The 16,375-nt window shown below is 42.8% G+C and overlaps 1 protein-coding gene across 3 annotated transcripts in view; it reads right to left on the reverse strand.

Moving 5' to 3' along the window:
• Nucleotides 1-293: 293 nt before the first annotated feature.
• Nucleotides 294-16,375, reverse strand: part of ARID4B (AT-rich interaction domain 4B) — a 198,303-nt gene continuing 182,221 nt past the window's right edge. For all 3 annotated transcript variants that reach the window (XM_053299581.1, XM_053299573.1, XM_053299591.1), the window contains 4 exons: nt 14,055-14,162; nt 9,647-9,862; nt 8,842-8,988; nt 294-2,032 (listed from right to left, as the gene is read on the reverse strand). In XM_053299581.1, coding sequence (XP_053155556.1) covers nt 1,902-2,032; nt 8,842-8,988; nt 9,647-9,862; nt 14,055-14,162 — 602 coding nt within the window. In that variant the 3' untranslated portion in view covers nt 294-1,901. The remainder of the gene's footprint in view (nt 2,033-8,841; nt 8,989-9,646; nt 9,863-14,054; nt 14,163-16,375) is intronic.

Genomic DNA, 16,375 nt, shown 5'->3' on the forward strand with positions numbered 1-16,375 from the left:
CTCTTCCGCAACACAAACAAGGGCAAGGGGGAGAGGGAGTTGGTACAAATAGAAGCTGACCAGTAAATCAAGCCAATATTTGTTGACCCCTGGAGCAGCCTCACTGATGTAAGTGGAACCGAGGCATTTCTAGATTAAAAGAAACTGAATTTGTTTCAAGGGCACATTTTTATAATTTGTTTCAATATTACAATTATTGTTATTACCAACTTATTAGCTAAGTTGGCTCTATAGCTGGTGTTCTTGTATATACTGAAGTTGCTTAATTAAACTGTTAGAAACAGAATCCAGTATTCACAAACTATGGCATTTTATTTCAGAGGCCTTTGCTTACATTTGTACAATATATTACATAATTCCATTGTCTGTAGAACCTAATATATATTTAGCTTTTGTCTATATGCCTTTCCTTCAATGTTTGTCAACAATTTTTTTACAGTCCTGTACATATCTGAATAGCTTGAAACCATCTTCAATAAAATCAGTTACCTTAAGCACACACTACTAAGACTGAAAATGCTTTTCTTAGAAAAGTCTAATGTAAAAGTTTTGACACTCTAGCATCTATAAACAGGATGTTTGAAATTCTAACATGTTGTATTGCCAGAAAAAAGAAAAAACATGCCAGCCCCTGTAAGCCCAGCCAAAAGAAGTACACAGAACTACAATTAAAACAGTAAAACAATCTGTACAATAAAGTACTGTGTATTAACAGTGCCAGGTATTAAATAGCTTGAATGAACACTTCCGCAATATACAAATGTCTTACAAAGGTGTGTAATTAAATACAAGTGCCAAACAAGAGAGGGCTTGGGATTCATACAACATAAAATCAATAGAAGTGGGAACAGTTGGTTTTGGATTTTGTACAAGGCATTTTAAAAAAAGTTATCGACCACTCAGTTAGCTATTTATATTATAAACAACTATCCGTTTGTGGCAATGTTCTCAGCAACCATGAATTATATTTACGCAGTTTACTCCTTCTTGAAGACCTCTCAGTTGTAGCTCATAATAAAATAAGCATTACAAAATGAAATATTTGCTGCTTTAACAGAAAAGAAACTTTTACAAGAAAACACAAAAATATAAGTGTTATAATTCATTATGAATAAATATACACTTTAAACTGGCTAAATACAATCTTTATACATTAAGATTTAATACAGTTTGTTAGCCATTTTCTTCCTTTTTTCACAATGTATTTTTATCAAAATTAAAAAAAATACTGATTCATAGAAAAATGGCAAAGTACAGTAGTTTCATTCCAATTCACGAGTTATTAAAAACCCATGGTAACCTATTTAGCCTAATTCAAACCTGTAAACATTAGTAAGCCTTTTAAACAGAATCCTTATATTTGGTTATCAGGTCTGATGGAAAACATCCTATCAATGGCAGGTTTGGAATTAAATTACATGTGCTTGACTTTTACAGTTATAGCCACCGAAAGGTGACCTAGTTAAAAAACAATTATCTGTAAAAATGAAAATAGGTTCATTTTTCCTAAATAATGGAAAAATATCAAATGCTCCAGCTTTAACAAAATACCAGGGAATAGGTGACCAGTAAGCCATTTTAACATGTTAATGAGGCCTACCCAACAACTGTATGCTTACCGGATTGATTCTACAGACAGTGAACAGCCTCCATTTGCCACAGCCGAAGGCCTTCAACTCACTCAACATACAATTCCCAGACAAGTTGGAAACAATTATTGCTTGAGGAAAAGCAGTTTGTTGTACTTTTTCTTCATAAAAAGTGCACTTAAGTGCAAAGTTAGCTTGTCAAGAAAATTTTTAAATACAAAATAGTGCTTGTCTGAATTTTGTGCCACTGTGCAGTATAAAAAGTGGCTCTCAGCAGCCTTTAAGTGCAAAGTGCTTAGGCAAGTCTTGCTGTCACCTGCACTCAACTGACATTCCATTTTGTGATGAACTTGACATGGGTGGATCTGCTAAACTTAGCATAACTGCTGCCGTAATGGAACTGGAGGAAGGAGACGAAGATGACGACGAGGTGGTAGCAGCACCTGTAAGAGGAAAAAGAAAAGGGTAGTTATTACAATCAAACAAAAGCTGTGGCACATATCTGCATTTTGCAGAAAATACTTTTCTGGTTGCTGCTGTCTAGTAAACATTTTTGTATTAAACATTTTAGAAAATGTATGGCATTTATGGGAATTGGAGGTGCTGCGTTGCAGTGGCTCTGTTCCTTTCTTGGGGGGAGGGTCCAGAAGGTGGTGCTGGGAGACTACTTCTCGGCCCCGTGGCCGTTGCCTGTGGGGTCCCGCAGGGTTCGGTTTTGTCCTCATGCTGCTTAACATCTACATGGAGCCGCTGGGAGAGGTCATCCAGAGACTTGGACTGAGTTGTCAGCAATATGCAGATGACACTCAGCTCTATCTCTCCTTGTCACCTGATCCTAGGGAGGCAGTGGATGTTCTGAATCGGGGGCTGGAGGCAGTGATGGGTTGGATGTGGGCTAATAAACTGAGACTGAATCCAGACAAGACAGAGGTAATGTTGGTCAGCAGGAGAGCCAATCGGAATGAGGTGATTCTACCTGTTCTAGATGGGGTTGCACTCCCCTTGAAAGAGCAAGTACGCAGCTTGGGGGTATTACTGGACCCAGCTCTGCTTTTGGAATCTCAGGTGGAGGCAGTGACCAGGGGCGCCTTTGCACGGCTTCGGCTAGTGTGCCAGCTGCGTCCCATTCTCGGGAAGGCAGATCTGGCCACAGTTACCCATGCCTTAGTCATGTCATGGCTGGATGACTGTAACGTGCCCTACGTGGGGCTGCCCTTGAAGAATATCCAGAAACTGCAGCTTGTACAAAATGCGGCAGCTAGGGTTCTATCTGAAGCTGCCTGGTGTGATCACATCACACCTATTTTGAAAAAGCTGCACTGGTTACCAGTGTGTTTCTGGGTCCAATTCAAGGTGCTGGTTTTGACCTTTAAAGCCCTTAACTGTTTGGGTCTGGGATACTTGAGGGACCACCTGCTCCCAAGGGTTGCTGCCCGCTTGATGAGCTCCGGGTGCCGACAATGAGGGAGGCTTGGCTGTCGTGCACTCAGGACAGGGCCTTCTCTGTTGCTGCCCCCAGACTTTGGAATGCTCTCCCAGTGGTCATTCGCTCCTCGGACTCCATCACAGTTTTTAGGAAGCTTGTTAAATCTTGGCTTTTTATCCAGGCCTTTACATGATTGTTTTATTGCTGCTTCTGTGTGTTTTTATCTGTGTACGGTTTTTATGTTTGCATTTTATATACTTTAAATCAGATTTGTTATATTTTTAGCTTAATACTTTTAGCTGTTGTTTTTATTATATATTTTTAAACTTTTGTAAACCTCCTTGGGATTGTTTTTAATGAGGTGGTATATAAATTCAACAATTAAATAAATAAATAAATAAATAAATAAAATCTACTAAAGCAATCTTAAGAATTTTTAGTGTTGCTCTGATCCACACAAATTTACACATTAAGATATACTTATTCCTTGAATTGGATCCGTTTCTGTTGCTGAGTGCATGTACATTTTCACAGCAAAGAGAATCTCTATGAATCTCAAAGTCTTACCATAAAAGTTGGACTAATACAAGATTATCAACTTTCCCACCTAGTATTTTTGAAGGAGTTTGGCTTTGATCCCAAGTCTAGTTATAAAGGTGCATGGATGTAAAATTGACTTGGATTTCGTCTCCACACTTACTTCAGTATCTGATGTGGAGGTATCCAGCGACTCCTCTTATGTGGTTAGGTTGGATCAGTTCCAGTTTGTGACTCCTGAGGATGTGGACAAGCTAATTGGAATGGTGCGGTCCACCACCTGTCCTCTTGACCCTTGCCCGACATGGCTTATACTATCTGGCAGGGGGGTTGTTGTAGAAGGCCTGGTAGAGATCATAAATGCATCTCTGAGGGAAGGTAGGATGCCTCCTAGTCTTAAGGAGACAATTATTAGACCGCTTCTAAAGAAGCTTACCTTCGATCCCTCATAGCTGAGTAACTACAGGCCTGTCTCCAACCTTCCATGGCTGGGCAAGGTAATTGAGAGGGTGGTGTCCTCCCAGCTCCAGACCGTCTTGGAGGAAAAGGATTATCTAGACCCATTTCAAACTGGCTTCCGGGCTGGCTATGGGGTGGAGACTACCTTGGTCGGCCTGATGGATGATCTCCAATTGGGAATTTACAGAGGAAGTGTGACTCTGTTGGTCCTTTTGGACCTCTCGGCAGCTTTCGATACTATCAACCATAGTATCCTTCTGGAGTGTCTGAGGGGGTTGGGGTTGGGAGGAACTGCTTTGCAGTGGTTCCGCTCCTACCTCTCGGGCAGGTTCCAGATGCTGTCCCTTGGAGACTGTTGTTCTTCAAAATCTGAACTTTTGTATGGTGTCCCTCAGGGCTCCATATTGTCTCGGATGTTGTTTAACATCTACATGAAACTGCTAGGAGAAATCATCAGGAGATTTGGTGCAGGGTGCGATCAGTATGCTGATGACACCCAAATCTATTTCTCCATGTCAGCATCATCAGGAGACGGCATAACCTCCCTAAATGCCTGCCTGGAGGCGGTAATGGGCTGGATGAGGGATAACAAACTGAGAATGAATCCAGATAAGACGGAGGTACTCATTGTGCAGGGTCGGAACTCGAGAGACGATTTTGATCTGCCTGTTCTGGATGGGGTCACACTTCCCCAGAAGGAACAGGTACACCGTCTAGGGGTGCTTCTGGATCCAAGTCTCTCCTTGGTGTCCAAGGTTGAGGCAGTGGCCCGAAGTGCCTTCTATCAGCTTTGGCTGATACGCCAGCTTCGTTCGTTTCTTGAGATAGACAACCTTAAAACAGTGGTACTTCTGCTGGTTACCTCCAGACTGGATTACTGCAATGCGCTCTATGTGGGGCTGCCATTGTACGTAGTTTGGAAACTACAGTTGGTCCAGAATGCGGCAGCCAGGCTGGTCTCTGGGTCATCTAGGAGAGACCATATTACTCTTGTGTTGAAGGAGTTACACTGGCTGCCAATATGTTTCTGGGCAAAATACAAGTTGTTGGTCATAACCTATAAAGCCCTAAACAGCTTGGGCCCTGGGTATTTACGAGAACATCTTCTTCGTTATGAACCCCACCACCCATTGAGATCATCAGGAAAGGTCCGTCTGCATTTGCCACCGGCTCATCTGGTGGCTACTCAGGGATGAGCCTTCTCCGTTGGTGTCTCGAGGCTTTGGAATGCGCTCCCTAGTGAAATAAGAGCCTCCCCATCTCTGACAACTTTTTAAAAGTCTTTAAAGACACATCTGTTCACCCAGGCTTTTAACTGATATTGTTTTGATTGTTTTAGTGTTGTTTTTAGAATATTGTTTTAAAATTTTAAACTGTGTTTTAAATTTCTTGCTTTTAAATTTTCTGTTTTTGTTTTTAATTAATGTTTTACTGTTTTTATTTGTTATGAACCGCCCTGAGACCTTGGGTTAGGGCGGTATGCACTAAATAAATAAATAAATGGATTTAGGTTCTGGGTGTTTGTCAAAAAGGTAGTTGTAGTTTCACCTGCTCATTTACCAGATGGGCTTAGGTTGCAAGGTCAGGCAGATTCAATTTTCAAATAACTGTGGTATAAACAGGTTGCTCACCTGTAACTATTGGTCTGGTAGAGATCTGCTGATATCCATAAGAATGGGTAGTGCACATGTGAAGGACCCTCTTAGTAGCATGCCACAGCTCGTTGAGGTGACTGAGCTCCGCCCCCACACCTACAGTGTGCTATTTAAATGTGGGCCGGGTGCCATGTTCCTCAGTTCTTGGATGACTGCTTTGGAGGGCAATCATCCAGAATCAGGTGAGTTCATCATCAAAGGAGTATAGCTTGCACGCTCAATACACAAATAGCGTAGCACTACTGCAGAGGGGTGGTCCGGGAGGGTCTTATGGATATTGACGGATCTCTGCTAGATCAATAGTTACAGATGAGCAACCTGTTTATCTGGATCGAGATCTGTCGAGATCCATAAGAATGGGTGTTTAGCTAGCTTCTGGAGGAGCGTGCAGTAGCAGCTACTGTAAACGCTTCTCCTGAAGCTCGCCTCAGCAGCAGAGCACACATCTATGGCATGATGTTTGGCGAAAGGTAACTCAGTGGACCAAGTTGCTGCTTTACAGATGTCCGTGAAGGTTACCCCTGATAGGTGTGCAGCTGAAGAAGAATTGGCACGAGTAGAGTGGGCCTTGTTTGCTTCTGGTGGTTGAACATTCTGTGTCTTGTATGGTAGCAGGATAAGTTCCACTAGCCATCTAGACATTCTTTGTCTGGAAATACAGGAGCCTCTTACAGAGCCTTTGAATGCGACAAATAGATGTTTAGTGGACCTGAAGTCCCTGGTGAGATCCAGGTAACATAAAAGTGCCCTCTGCACATCCAAGGAGTGCATTGCACGTTCTAAAGGGGTAGATGGATCCCTGAAGAACGTAGGGAGGACAATGTCCTGGCTGAGGTGGAAGTTGGACACCACCTTGGGTAGAACGTTCGGGTCCATAAGCATTAGCACTTTGTCCAGATAAATTTGGGTGTATGGCAAATCTATCCGAAAAGCTGTCAATTCACTTACACGTTTAGCAGTATTTATGGCCAGTAGGAAGGCAGTTTTCAAAGTTACTAGTATGATGGAGGCAGAACCCATAGGTTCAAATGGATCCTCTGTCAAAGTTCAAAGGACTAAGGTTTGATGGGTGTGCAAACAGGTGGATACAAGTTCATAAGGCCGTTCAGTAAGGCCTTACTCTCTGGGTGTGAAAAAAGAATCTTTCTATCATAGCCCAGAGGTTTTGAAGTTAGTGCTACTGGATGCACCTTTAGAGGCCCATAGCCAACCCTTGTGACTTTAGAACAGTTAGGTAGAGGAGCACATTCCTGACTGTGGCTTTGTCAGCTTGAAAACCATGCCTTTTTGCGTAGATTTTGAAGTGCAGCCATTTGCCCCTGTAATTACGTCTGGTGGAAGACTTCCTTTGGTTAAGGAGGTTCTTACTCAAGAGTCTATTTGCCATGCTGTTAGGCGGAGTGTGAGAACATCTGGATGAAGTACGCTGCCGTTGTCTAGTGTTAGGAGATCTACCGCTTGTGGTAGTCTTTGATAGTCCCTGACAGTTTTACCTGTGGAAACCGTGGTTGCTTTGGCCACCATGGAGTCACCAGGATACATGATGTAGGAGAAGTCAGAAGTTTAATAGCCATTCGGCTGATCAGTGGTTGTGGTGGAAACATTTACGGAATCTCCTGCTGCCAGTCCAGCTTGAAGGTGGACTGTGATCGTGGGCCATGAACTGCCCTGGAGCACAAACAACTGCAATTTGTGTTCTCTAAGGTGGCAGAGGATCTATGGTCGGTCGCATCCAACTCGTGAAGAGAGATATAATGCATTCTGTCTTGATTTCCCACTCGTGCTGCTGTTGTAGTAGGAAAACTTGGCTCAAGTTGTCCGCCAAGATGTTGTCTAGGTCGTTTATGTGGATGACCATTGGTTAGACTTTGTCACAATTTTGACGAAGATGGTTTAGGAGTCAATGTTAGGCTTTTAGACATCGATGGTGCTGTTATAGGGTGGGGTTCTCCCAGTGTTGAGGGGCTTAACACCTCGTCATAAATGGTGGCATGAAGCTGCAAAGCCAGATTTTCCCGCATTTGCTTGGAAAACGACAAGCATATCTTACACGAAGAGACATTGTGTTCCTCAAATTAGGCATAAATCATGGAGATCTTTTGAAGGAAGTTTAGCATTACAGCCACTACACTTTTGAAAGGTGTAGTGGCTCTCCTCAGCCATGTTTGGATATCCAATCCGTAGTTTAAGTCTGTTCCAAAAGTTGTATATTATATGCCAATGAAGTCTGGAAGCTGTTCCAAGTCCAATGCCAAAATAACAGTCCATTAAACAAACAAACAAACAAACAAACAAACAAACAAACAAACAAATCCTAGATGAACTCAAGCGAAGAACCTTACCAATGAGGAGTGACATCCCAAGGACTGAACGCAACAGCGGTCGGTAAGAACTGAAGAACATGGTGCCTGGCCCGCCTTTTAATAGCACGCTGTGGGTGTGGGAGTGGAGCTCAGTCGCCTTGAGCTGTGGCATGCTACTGCAAGGGTCCTGCACAGGCACATGAACCAATCTTATGGATCTCGATCCAGATTTCCAAGCATCATGTTCTATACATGACAAGGGATTGGGATGATGGGGAGAGTGACCCACTTTCAGTCATACAATACATATAGGTTGGTACTGTATGAGCTTTCATCACCTTCAACAATTTATTTAAAATGCCAGACTCAAGAATTCCATCATACCAAGAAATGTAAACCTGGTGGATATATGGAAAAAGAATTTGGCTTAGTCCTAAATGGCTGCCATTCAGGTCTATGAAACAAAATAAAAAGTCCCGCAGTATTGAATAACATTGAGATGGGGAGCTTAAGTAGCAATTTTAGTACTCTTGGAGTGAAGGAGGCCACATTAAGGTGGCATATGCTGTTGCTATGGAAGCTATAAATGTTTCTTTGACATCTAGGAACTTTATAGAAGTGAAGCATGAAGGCCCATTGAAAGTATGCAAAGTGTTACTATAAAAACTAGAGAGTGGAGAAGTTTTTGGATTTAGCTGAAGAGAGTGGATCCCTGGAAATTTGTAATTAAAGATTAGAATCTAAATACAAAAGTCAGCTAAGATTCACAACACAGGAACTAATGCTAAAAGACACCCAAGAATCAAATTCTAACCTCACTGACACTACTCAATATTAATAAACGAGGGCAACATTAAGGTCTAGCTACTTACTTTCCCGTTCTTTTTTCTTCAATCGCTTTCTTCTTCTGTCAATGGAAGCTACTTCAGATTTTAAAGACAAGTAGTGTTTCCTGATTTCTTGTAGCTTTTCTTGAAGGATTGCTATGCGCTCTGCACTGTTCATGTTCTCCAGGTCAGCTGCATGTTGAACAACATTAGTTTAAGCCCAAATTCGCATTATTTTTCTTTAAGTGGGGCACCACAGAAACAAGGGATAAAACAGACTGAAGGGGAAGCAACCATATAACATTATATCCAGTAGCCTAGGGAGGGCAAAGGCAGCCCATGTTTGGGCCAATTGCCCCCACCAACACGGCAACAGACCCCGCCCCCTGCAGTGCCCCTTCTCTTTACACTATGCACGGGGGTGCCCCTTCTCTCCCTGACGTGAGGTGGCGGCAGCAATGGTGGTGGCTGAGCAGTGGGCAGCTCCCTCAGGCTTGCTCCATTACAGCAAGCACGGCGGCCCTGATGGCAGCTGTGCATGGGTTCCTGGAACCCATTTGCACAATCACAGCTCCCACTGATTCTAGATTTATTATTTCAATAAAATGCAAATGTGTGCACATGTATTACTTTTATTCAAACTGCCAAATTTGGCATATAATCATCAGTTTTTGACTGCTTTAAAAATACAACAGCAGATGAGCCCAGAGATCAAGCTTGTTCCTTTAAAGCTTGCAAAGGCAAATAAAAATGCAGGACATGCAGCCATTTCTTGTAGCCAGGTAACCTTGCCCCTCCCCCTCCCTTGAGGCTTCAGGAGGTGTGCACGCTACAGAAGATCCACACTTACACATTTGAAAACTCCATTTGTAAAGTTTTGGCAAACGGTTATTCTGTTCCTTGAGATCTGACTCCTTCTCTCCATTTTTCCCACATTTTCCTGGAGACTGTGTTCGTGCTGGCGATTTGGTATGTTGAGACTTCATTCCTGCAGAAACTGATTTTGCTGGCTGAGATTTGGCAATACTTTCCCCAGCAGAAAGTTCTTCACTATCACTGCTGTTTGCTGAAGAAAAATACAAATATATTGTAAGTTTATTTTATTTTTATAAATATCAGAGTCCCCTCACATTAGATTTCAGTCAATACAAGTGTTCCTTTTTGAAGTGGGAGCCAGTGCGGTGTAGTGGTTAGAGTGTTGGACTAGGACCGGGGAGACCCGAGTTCAAATCCCCATTCAGCCAAGACACTTGCTGGGTGACTCTGGGCCAGCCACCTCTCTCTCAACCTAACCTACTTCACAGGGTTGTTGTGAGGAGAAACCTAAGTATGTAATACACTGCTGGGCTCCTTGGAGGAAGAGCGGGATATAAAATGTAAAAATTAAAATTAAATTAAATTAAGTGTAAAATTTATTTCAATGCAGACAATCAGTGTGTAATCAAAAACAGAAGTGCAAATTTCAACATGGAAACAAAAACTACCAAACATTTCTTCACAAATGAGAATTTCAACAAAAAGGTTTGTTTGACTTTGAAGCGAAAGCAGTCACACAATCTGCTATGGGTTGGGTAGCCCTTCAAAACCATCTTAATCATCATTGAAAACTGATCTTGTTAAATGTAGGCTTCTCTGTACCATCCATATTTTATTGATTGATTGATTGATTGATTGATTGTTAAATTTATATACCGCCTTTCATTAAAACAATCCCAAGGCGGTTTACAGCAAAATTTAAAAATGTGTTGTGAAGAGTTAAATGATATTAAGGTTTTCAGCCAATACCAGCCAAAATATCTTACTAAACGGCAGTAAGATATTTTATATAAACTGGAACAGCTAAGTAATGTCTCATGAAAAGAAATTATCTCTAAAATGTTATTAAAAAAAGGTTGCTCACCTGTAACTGATGATCTGGTAGTGATCCACTGACATCCATTAGAATGGGTTCTGCGCCTGCGCGGAAGCCTCTCGGTGTCGAGTTCCACAGCTCCTTTCAGGCGCCTGCGCTCCGCCCCACGTGACCACGTGGCTTTTTAAGGTGGGAGGAAGCGCAGACACCTTGGTTCCTTGGAGACCGCCGAGGCAGTCGTGACATCTGATGTAGCAGGTAAGTTCTACCGTAGAGATAGTTCTACTGTGGAGGGGAGGTTCCGGAGGGTCTAATGGATGTCAACGGATCACTACCAGATCATCAGTTACAGGTGAGCAACCTGTTTATCTGGGGCATGATCTGTTGAATCCATTAGAATGGGTGTTTAGTTAGCTCCATAAAGGAGGAGGGAGCAGTAGAGTTATTGTAACACCTTTTTGAGAATACCTCTCCCAAAATTCGCCTCCGCTGCAGACCATAAATCAATAGCATAATGCTTCACAAAAGGCTGTTTGGAAGGCCAAGTAGCGGCCTTACAAATGTCATGGAACGATATGCCAGAGAAGTGCGCCGCCGAAGTCCCATAGGCCCTTGTTGAATGTACTTTAATGGACCTAGGGGGATCAACTTTTTGCAGCGTGTAGGCCATTATGATGGTTTCCACTAGCCAATGAGAAAGCCTTTGATGGGACAAGGCCCATCCCAATGACTTTCCCTTGTAAGAAATAAAGAGTTTCTTAGTTTTCCTCATCGGTTTGGTTTTTGAGAGGTAATATAACAGAGTCCTGCGGACATCCAAAGAGTATAAGGCCTTTTCCAAAGCAGAAGAAGGGGACTTAAAGAAAGTTGGCAGCACAATATCCTGGTTGATATGGAAATCCGACACAATCTTCGGCAAGAAGGAGATGTCAGGGCGTAAGAGCACTTTGTGTTGGTAAAAATTGGCATATGGTACATCCATGCGGAGAGCTGTTAGTTCGCTCACTCTACGGGCCATAGTAATAGCTACCAAGAACGCAGTTTTTAAGGATGTTAACTTTATACTAGCCGTCTTAAGAGGCTCGAAAGGAGGCTCTGTCAGAGCTGAAAGGACTAAGGATATGCTCCATGGTTCTATAGGTTGTCGAATGGGAGGATATAGATTAGAGAGACCCTTCAGGAAGCTTTTGCAGGAAGGGTGTGAAAAAACCGTTTTGCCATCCCATCCCGGATGTTTAGCAGACAGTGCAGCTAGGTGTACCTTTATAGAGACGTTAGAAAGCTGCAGTTTTAAGGGTAGTAAGGTAGAGAAGGATCTGACGTAAAGATGCTTTCAATGGACAGAAGCCATGTTTTGCGGCATAGGTGGTGAATCGCTTCCACTTGCTTGCATAATTCTTCCTAGTGGAGGATTTTCGTTCATTTAGCAGTATCTTTCTCAAAAGCCGATCCTCCACGCCGTGAGTTGTAGAGTCAGGACCCCTGGGTGAAGTACCAGGCCGTCTTCTTGCACCAACAGATCTGGATAGGTAGGAAGTCTCTTGTAGGTGTGAGCAGAGAGTTTGAGTAGATGTGAAAACCACACTTGGCAGGGCCACCATGGTGTGATCAGAATGCATTTCACCGGTCCTTCCAGAATCCTCGCCACTACCCTGCTCACCAAGGGCAATGGTGGGAACATGTAACTCAGGGGTGACTGTAGATATAAGGGTTGGTGTGTCCAGAGTCGATGCCTGCTCAACATTTCCCGATGTCGGAGGGGACTTGATCGGCGTTGGTGCTGGCATCAAATCTCTTCCCGCCGGTAGAGAGAATGTCGACGTCGATGGTAATGCGACGGGTATCACTGGTTCAGCCGACCGCATTGAAGTGGAAGGTTCTCTCGATGTTGTCCCGCTCGATATCGAAGTCAACGTCTTCGGTCTCGATTCTGTGTGGGTTGTTGTCGAAGGCTTCGGCATGGAGGGTGATTGTATCGATGTAGACTGTGTTGGTGTCGAAGGTCTTGACACATAAGATTTTCTCTTCTTCGATGCCGGGCACGTCGGTGTTGAAGGCTTCGATCCAGAGGCTGGATGTTTCGATGCCGGACGTGTCGGAGTCGAAGGTTTCGATTCAGAGACAAACAGTACATCCTGGGCCAAGCTGGGTGAGGGGGTAGAGCCCGATGTCGACAGCTTTCTGGCCCTTTTAGCAGGATCAGACGCGGCAGCCATTTTATCCCCCTGCCTTTTCAAGGCGTGTGGAGGTTTTTCGGTGGGCTTCGAGGTTTTAGACTGGGTAGCATCCAGGTCCCTCGAGCCATGAGAATGATGAGGCGACTTAGAAGTTGAAGGAGTCAAAACATCATCATACAGCGAAGCTCTCAAGCGTAGTTCGCGATTTCTCCGTGTTTGCTTGGAGAAAAACTGACAAATTTTGCACGACATAGTGTTGTGCGCTTCACCCAAACAGAACAAACAGAGATTGTGGGCATCTTGAGAGGGCAATTTTGCTTTATACTTCTTGCAGTGTTTAAAAGTCTTTTTAGATTTTGGGGTATCCATTCTTTTTTTTTTTTAGAATTACGAAGAAAACAAACTCACAAATGTGGTCAGAAAACAGTCCAAAGTCAATAAGCCGAATGTCAGTCAAATCCGTCAACAGTTAAAAGTAAGTCCAAAAGCATAATCCAAAGGCAGTCCATAGTCAAATATCCGTTGAAAACAGTAGAAATTGAATAGAATAGCTAAAGGAACCAGAACGAGGAGCCGTAGAAACTGGTGTATCGATCTCCATGGCGGTTGCAAAGGAACTGAGGTGCCTGCGCTTCCTCCCGCTCTAAATAGCCACGTGGTCATGTGGGGCGCAGGCGCCTGAAAGAAGCTGTGGAACTCAACACTGAGAGGCTTCCGCGCAGGTGCAGAACCCATTCTAATGGATTCAACAAATCACGCCCCAGATCATCAGGTTATATCCAAAGCTTTCTTTCTATAAATGGAAGTGACTTCCATTCACGGAAGGAGATATGTGGTATAAAAGGCCCTTTCCATAAGCTGAATTCTCCTTCCATTCCTGGACATAAACTCTGGATCCAACATGTTATCTATTATTTATTTTATTTATTGCATTTTCATCTTGTCATTCCTTCAAAGAGTTAGAGGCACTATACAAGGTTCTTCCCCAAACCATGTTATTTAATTTATTTATTTTTCAAATTTGTAGATTGCCCCAAAATTCCATCACTGTTATCTTCATAACAACCCTGTGAGGTAGGTTAGGCTGAGAGAGCCTAACCCAAGATCATCCATTGAGCTCTCCAGATTTGAACTGGAGATTCCTTAGTCCTAACTTATATATGGTTAGTCCTAACTTAGTCATCATGTCTAAAACCAAGTTTTGCTCTGCATCCAGCAGCTACACTTACCACTTTTCTTCTTTTTGTTGTTCACAACTGACGTTTTGTGACTTCTTTTCTGCTTTTTTGAGGAACCACCTCCCTGGACATCTTTAAGCCTTTTCTGGCCTGTACAAGCTTTAATAAAATTATAGTAAGAACAAGATATTATGCAATAATAATTTTAGATACAGAGACACCAGTGCACTTGGTGGAATTATTTAAGCACTATCTGGTTCCTAACTGAATAACAATTCCCTTAAAATAAAAAAAGCCAAGACCCAAATTTATTTTATTTTATTTTTATACAAATAGTTCTCATTAAAAAAAAAAAAGTTTAAAATCATTTCAATACTCACCAAAGGCCAGGCTAAAAAAATAAGTTTTAGGCTGCTAAAACTCTTAAGCCTCTAATATCCATAGGGAGTGCATTCCAGAGCCCAGGAACAGCTACAGAGAAGGTCTGACCCCAAGTTGCTGTTAGGCGAGCTGGCAGCATCTGGAGACAGACCTCTCCTGATGACCTTCTAATGTGGTAGATGTTAGCATTGGGGGTAGGATCGAGCCATGAGCGACACCATACACTAGCTCTCATTTGATAGAGCAACTATTCCCAAGTGACACCACCTGAAATCTACCTTAGAGATAGGAATGGAATCACTGCAAAGCAGTAACTCCTATTCCCAAATACCTCAGCCAATTCAAAAGTATACCATGGCTGATGGTATCGAAAGCCACACAGAGATCCAAAATAACCAGCAGAGTCATACTCCCTCTGTTGATTCCTTGGTATCGATCATCCATCAGGCCAACCAAGGTTGTCTCAACTCCATAGCCCTCTCTAAAGCCAGTTTCAAATGGGTCTATAGAATCAGTATTCTCCAAAATACCTGGAGTTGATTAGCCACCACCCTCTCAATCATCTTGTCCAACAAAGGGAGGAGGACACTGGCCTATAATTATTAATCACTGAGGGCTTTAGAGCAGGCTTCTTAAGTAAAAGTCTCACAATTGCTTCCTTCAAAACATGGAGGCATCCTGCCCTCCCGCAGTGAGGCATTTATGATGTCAACTAGGCCATCTCTAACAACCTCTTTACTAGATGATATAAGCCTAATCCAGAGGACAGCTGGTAGGCCAAACACCTCCAAGAATCTTGTTCACTTCCTTATGAGTCACAAATTGAAACTGATCCATTCTAATCAAACAAGAGGAATTACTGGACACCCCCAGTAACTGAGGGACATCTGCATGTAAGAAAAAAACCTACACACGCAAATACCAAGCTTTGCTCAGTATTTTTAACCTAGCTGTCACTATGAATGAGACAAATTGCTTAAATACCATTTTGTCTCTAAGGCAAATGGAATTAACGTGGCAAAACAGTCTATGAAGCTACAACTGTGAGTGTGGTCTTCCATATCCCTTCTTTGGATCCCAGCCATGGAAAATATGGTTTTTAGGTTCTCTACATTAAATAAGAATTTTAGTAGGTGATTCATTAAAACTGGGCAATGAAATCATGAAACAACGTACTTAATGTAAGTTTGTTAAAAATGCTTGCAATGCATCAAGTGTCAGATGATTTACATTAGTGAAACAATAAAGCAATAGTCACTTTAAAATTAGAAATTCCTGTACAAGTTGATGTAAGAATATTCAGTACTGCTGTAATTCAAAAAATCCTGTCATATTAGGAATAAAACTAACATAGAAACACCAATAAAATTGCCTCAGACATAGATTAATAGTTAGTTGCAGATCCCTAAATCTATCAGAAATGTGCAGGCACAATTGAGCGCTCTTATGATTTCACAGTGTTGATCTAAGGACCTTAAACTATACTAGCTGACCCAGGTGCAGAGCATCTGTGCCTCTAGTTCTCCCTTCTTCCTCCTCCATTTCAGGGCTCAGCCAGATCTCCTCCCATCCCTTCAGCCAGTCTCCCTCTCCGCTGGCAGCTCTCATTCTCCTTGCAAGAAGCCTGGTGGCCTGCTTTTGTTGGCTGCTTGCAGTGGTGCCACTGCCTTCTCCTCAACCTCCTCCAGCCTCCACCCCCCGCCAGTTCTCATCCTCCTCGTGAGGCCAGTGGCCCCGTTTTTGCCACCTACTTGGCCTTCTACAGTGGCTTGCAATGGCGCCGCCAGCGTCTCCTCCTCTCCTTGGTCTCCCTCCCTCCTCGCCAGCTCTCGCAATTCCCGGCAGCTGCTCATGAACTCTCACGAGAGCTGCCACGCATGGGATTAGCCATGGGTACGACTTAGAGAATATTATATATATAGTTGTCATCACAAGGTATGTAAAATTATTATTTTAAACAAAAGTAAACATGAACAGTTAAAATAGGAAAA

Source organism: Hemicordylus capensis, chromosome 1 (assembly GCF_027244095.1).
Source record: "Hemicordylus capensis ecotype Gifberg chromosome 1, rHemCap1.1.pri, whole genome shotgun sequence".
Lineage (NCBI taxonomy): Eukaryota > Metazoa > Chordata > Lepidosauria > Squamata > Cordylidae > Hemicordylus > Hemicordylus capensis.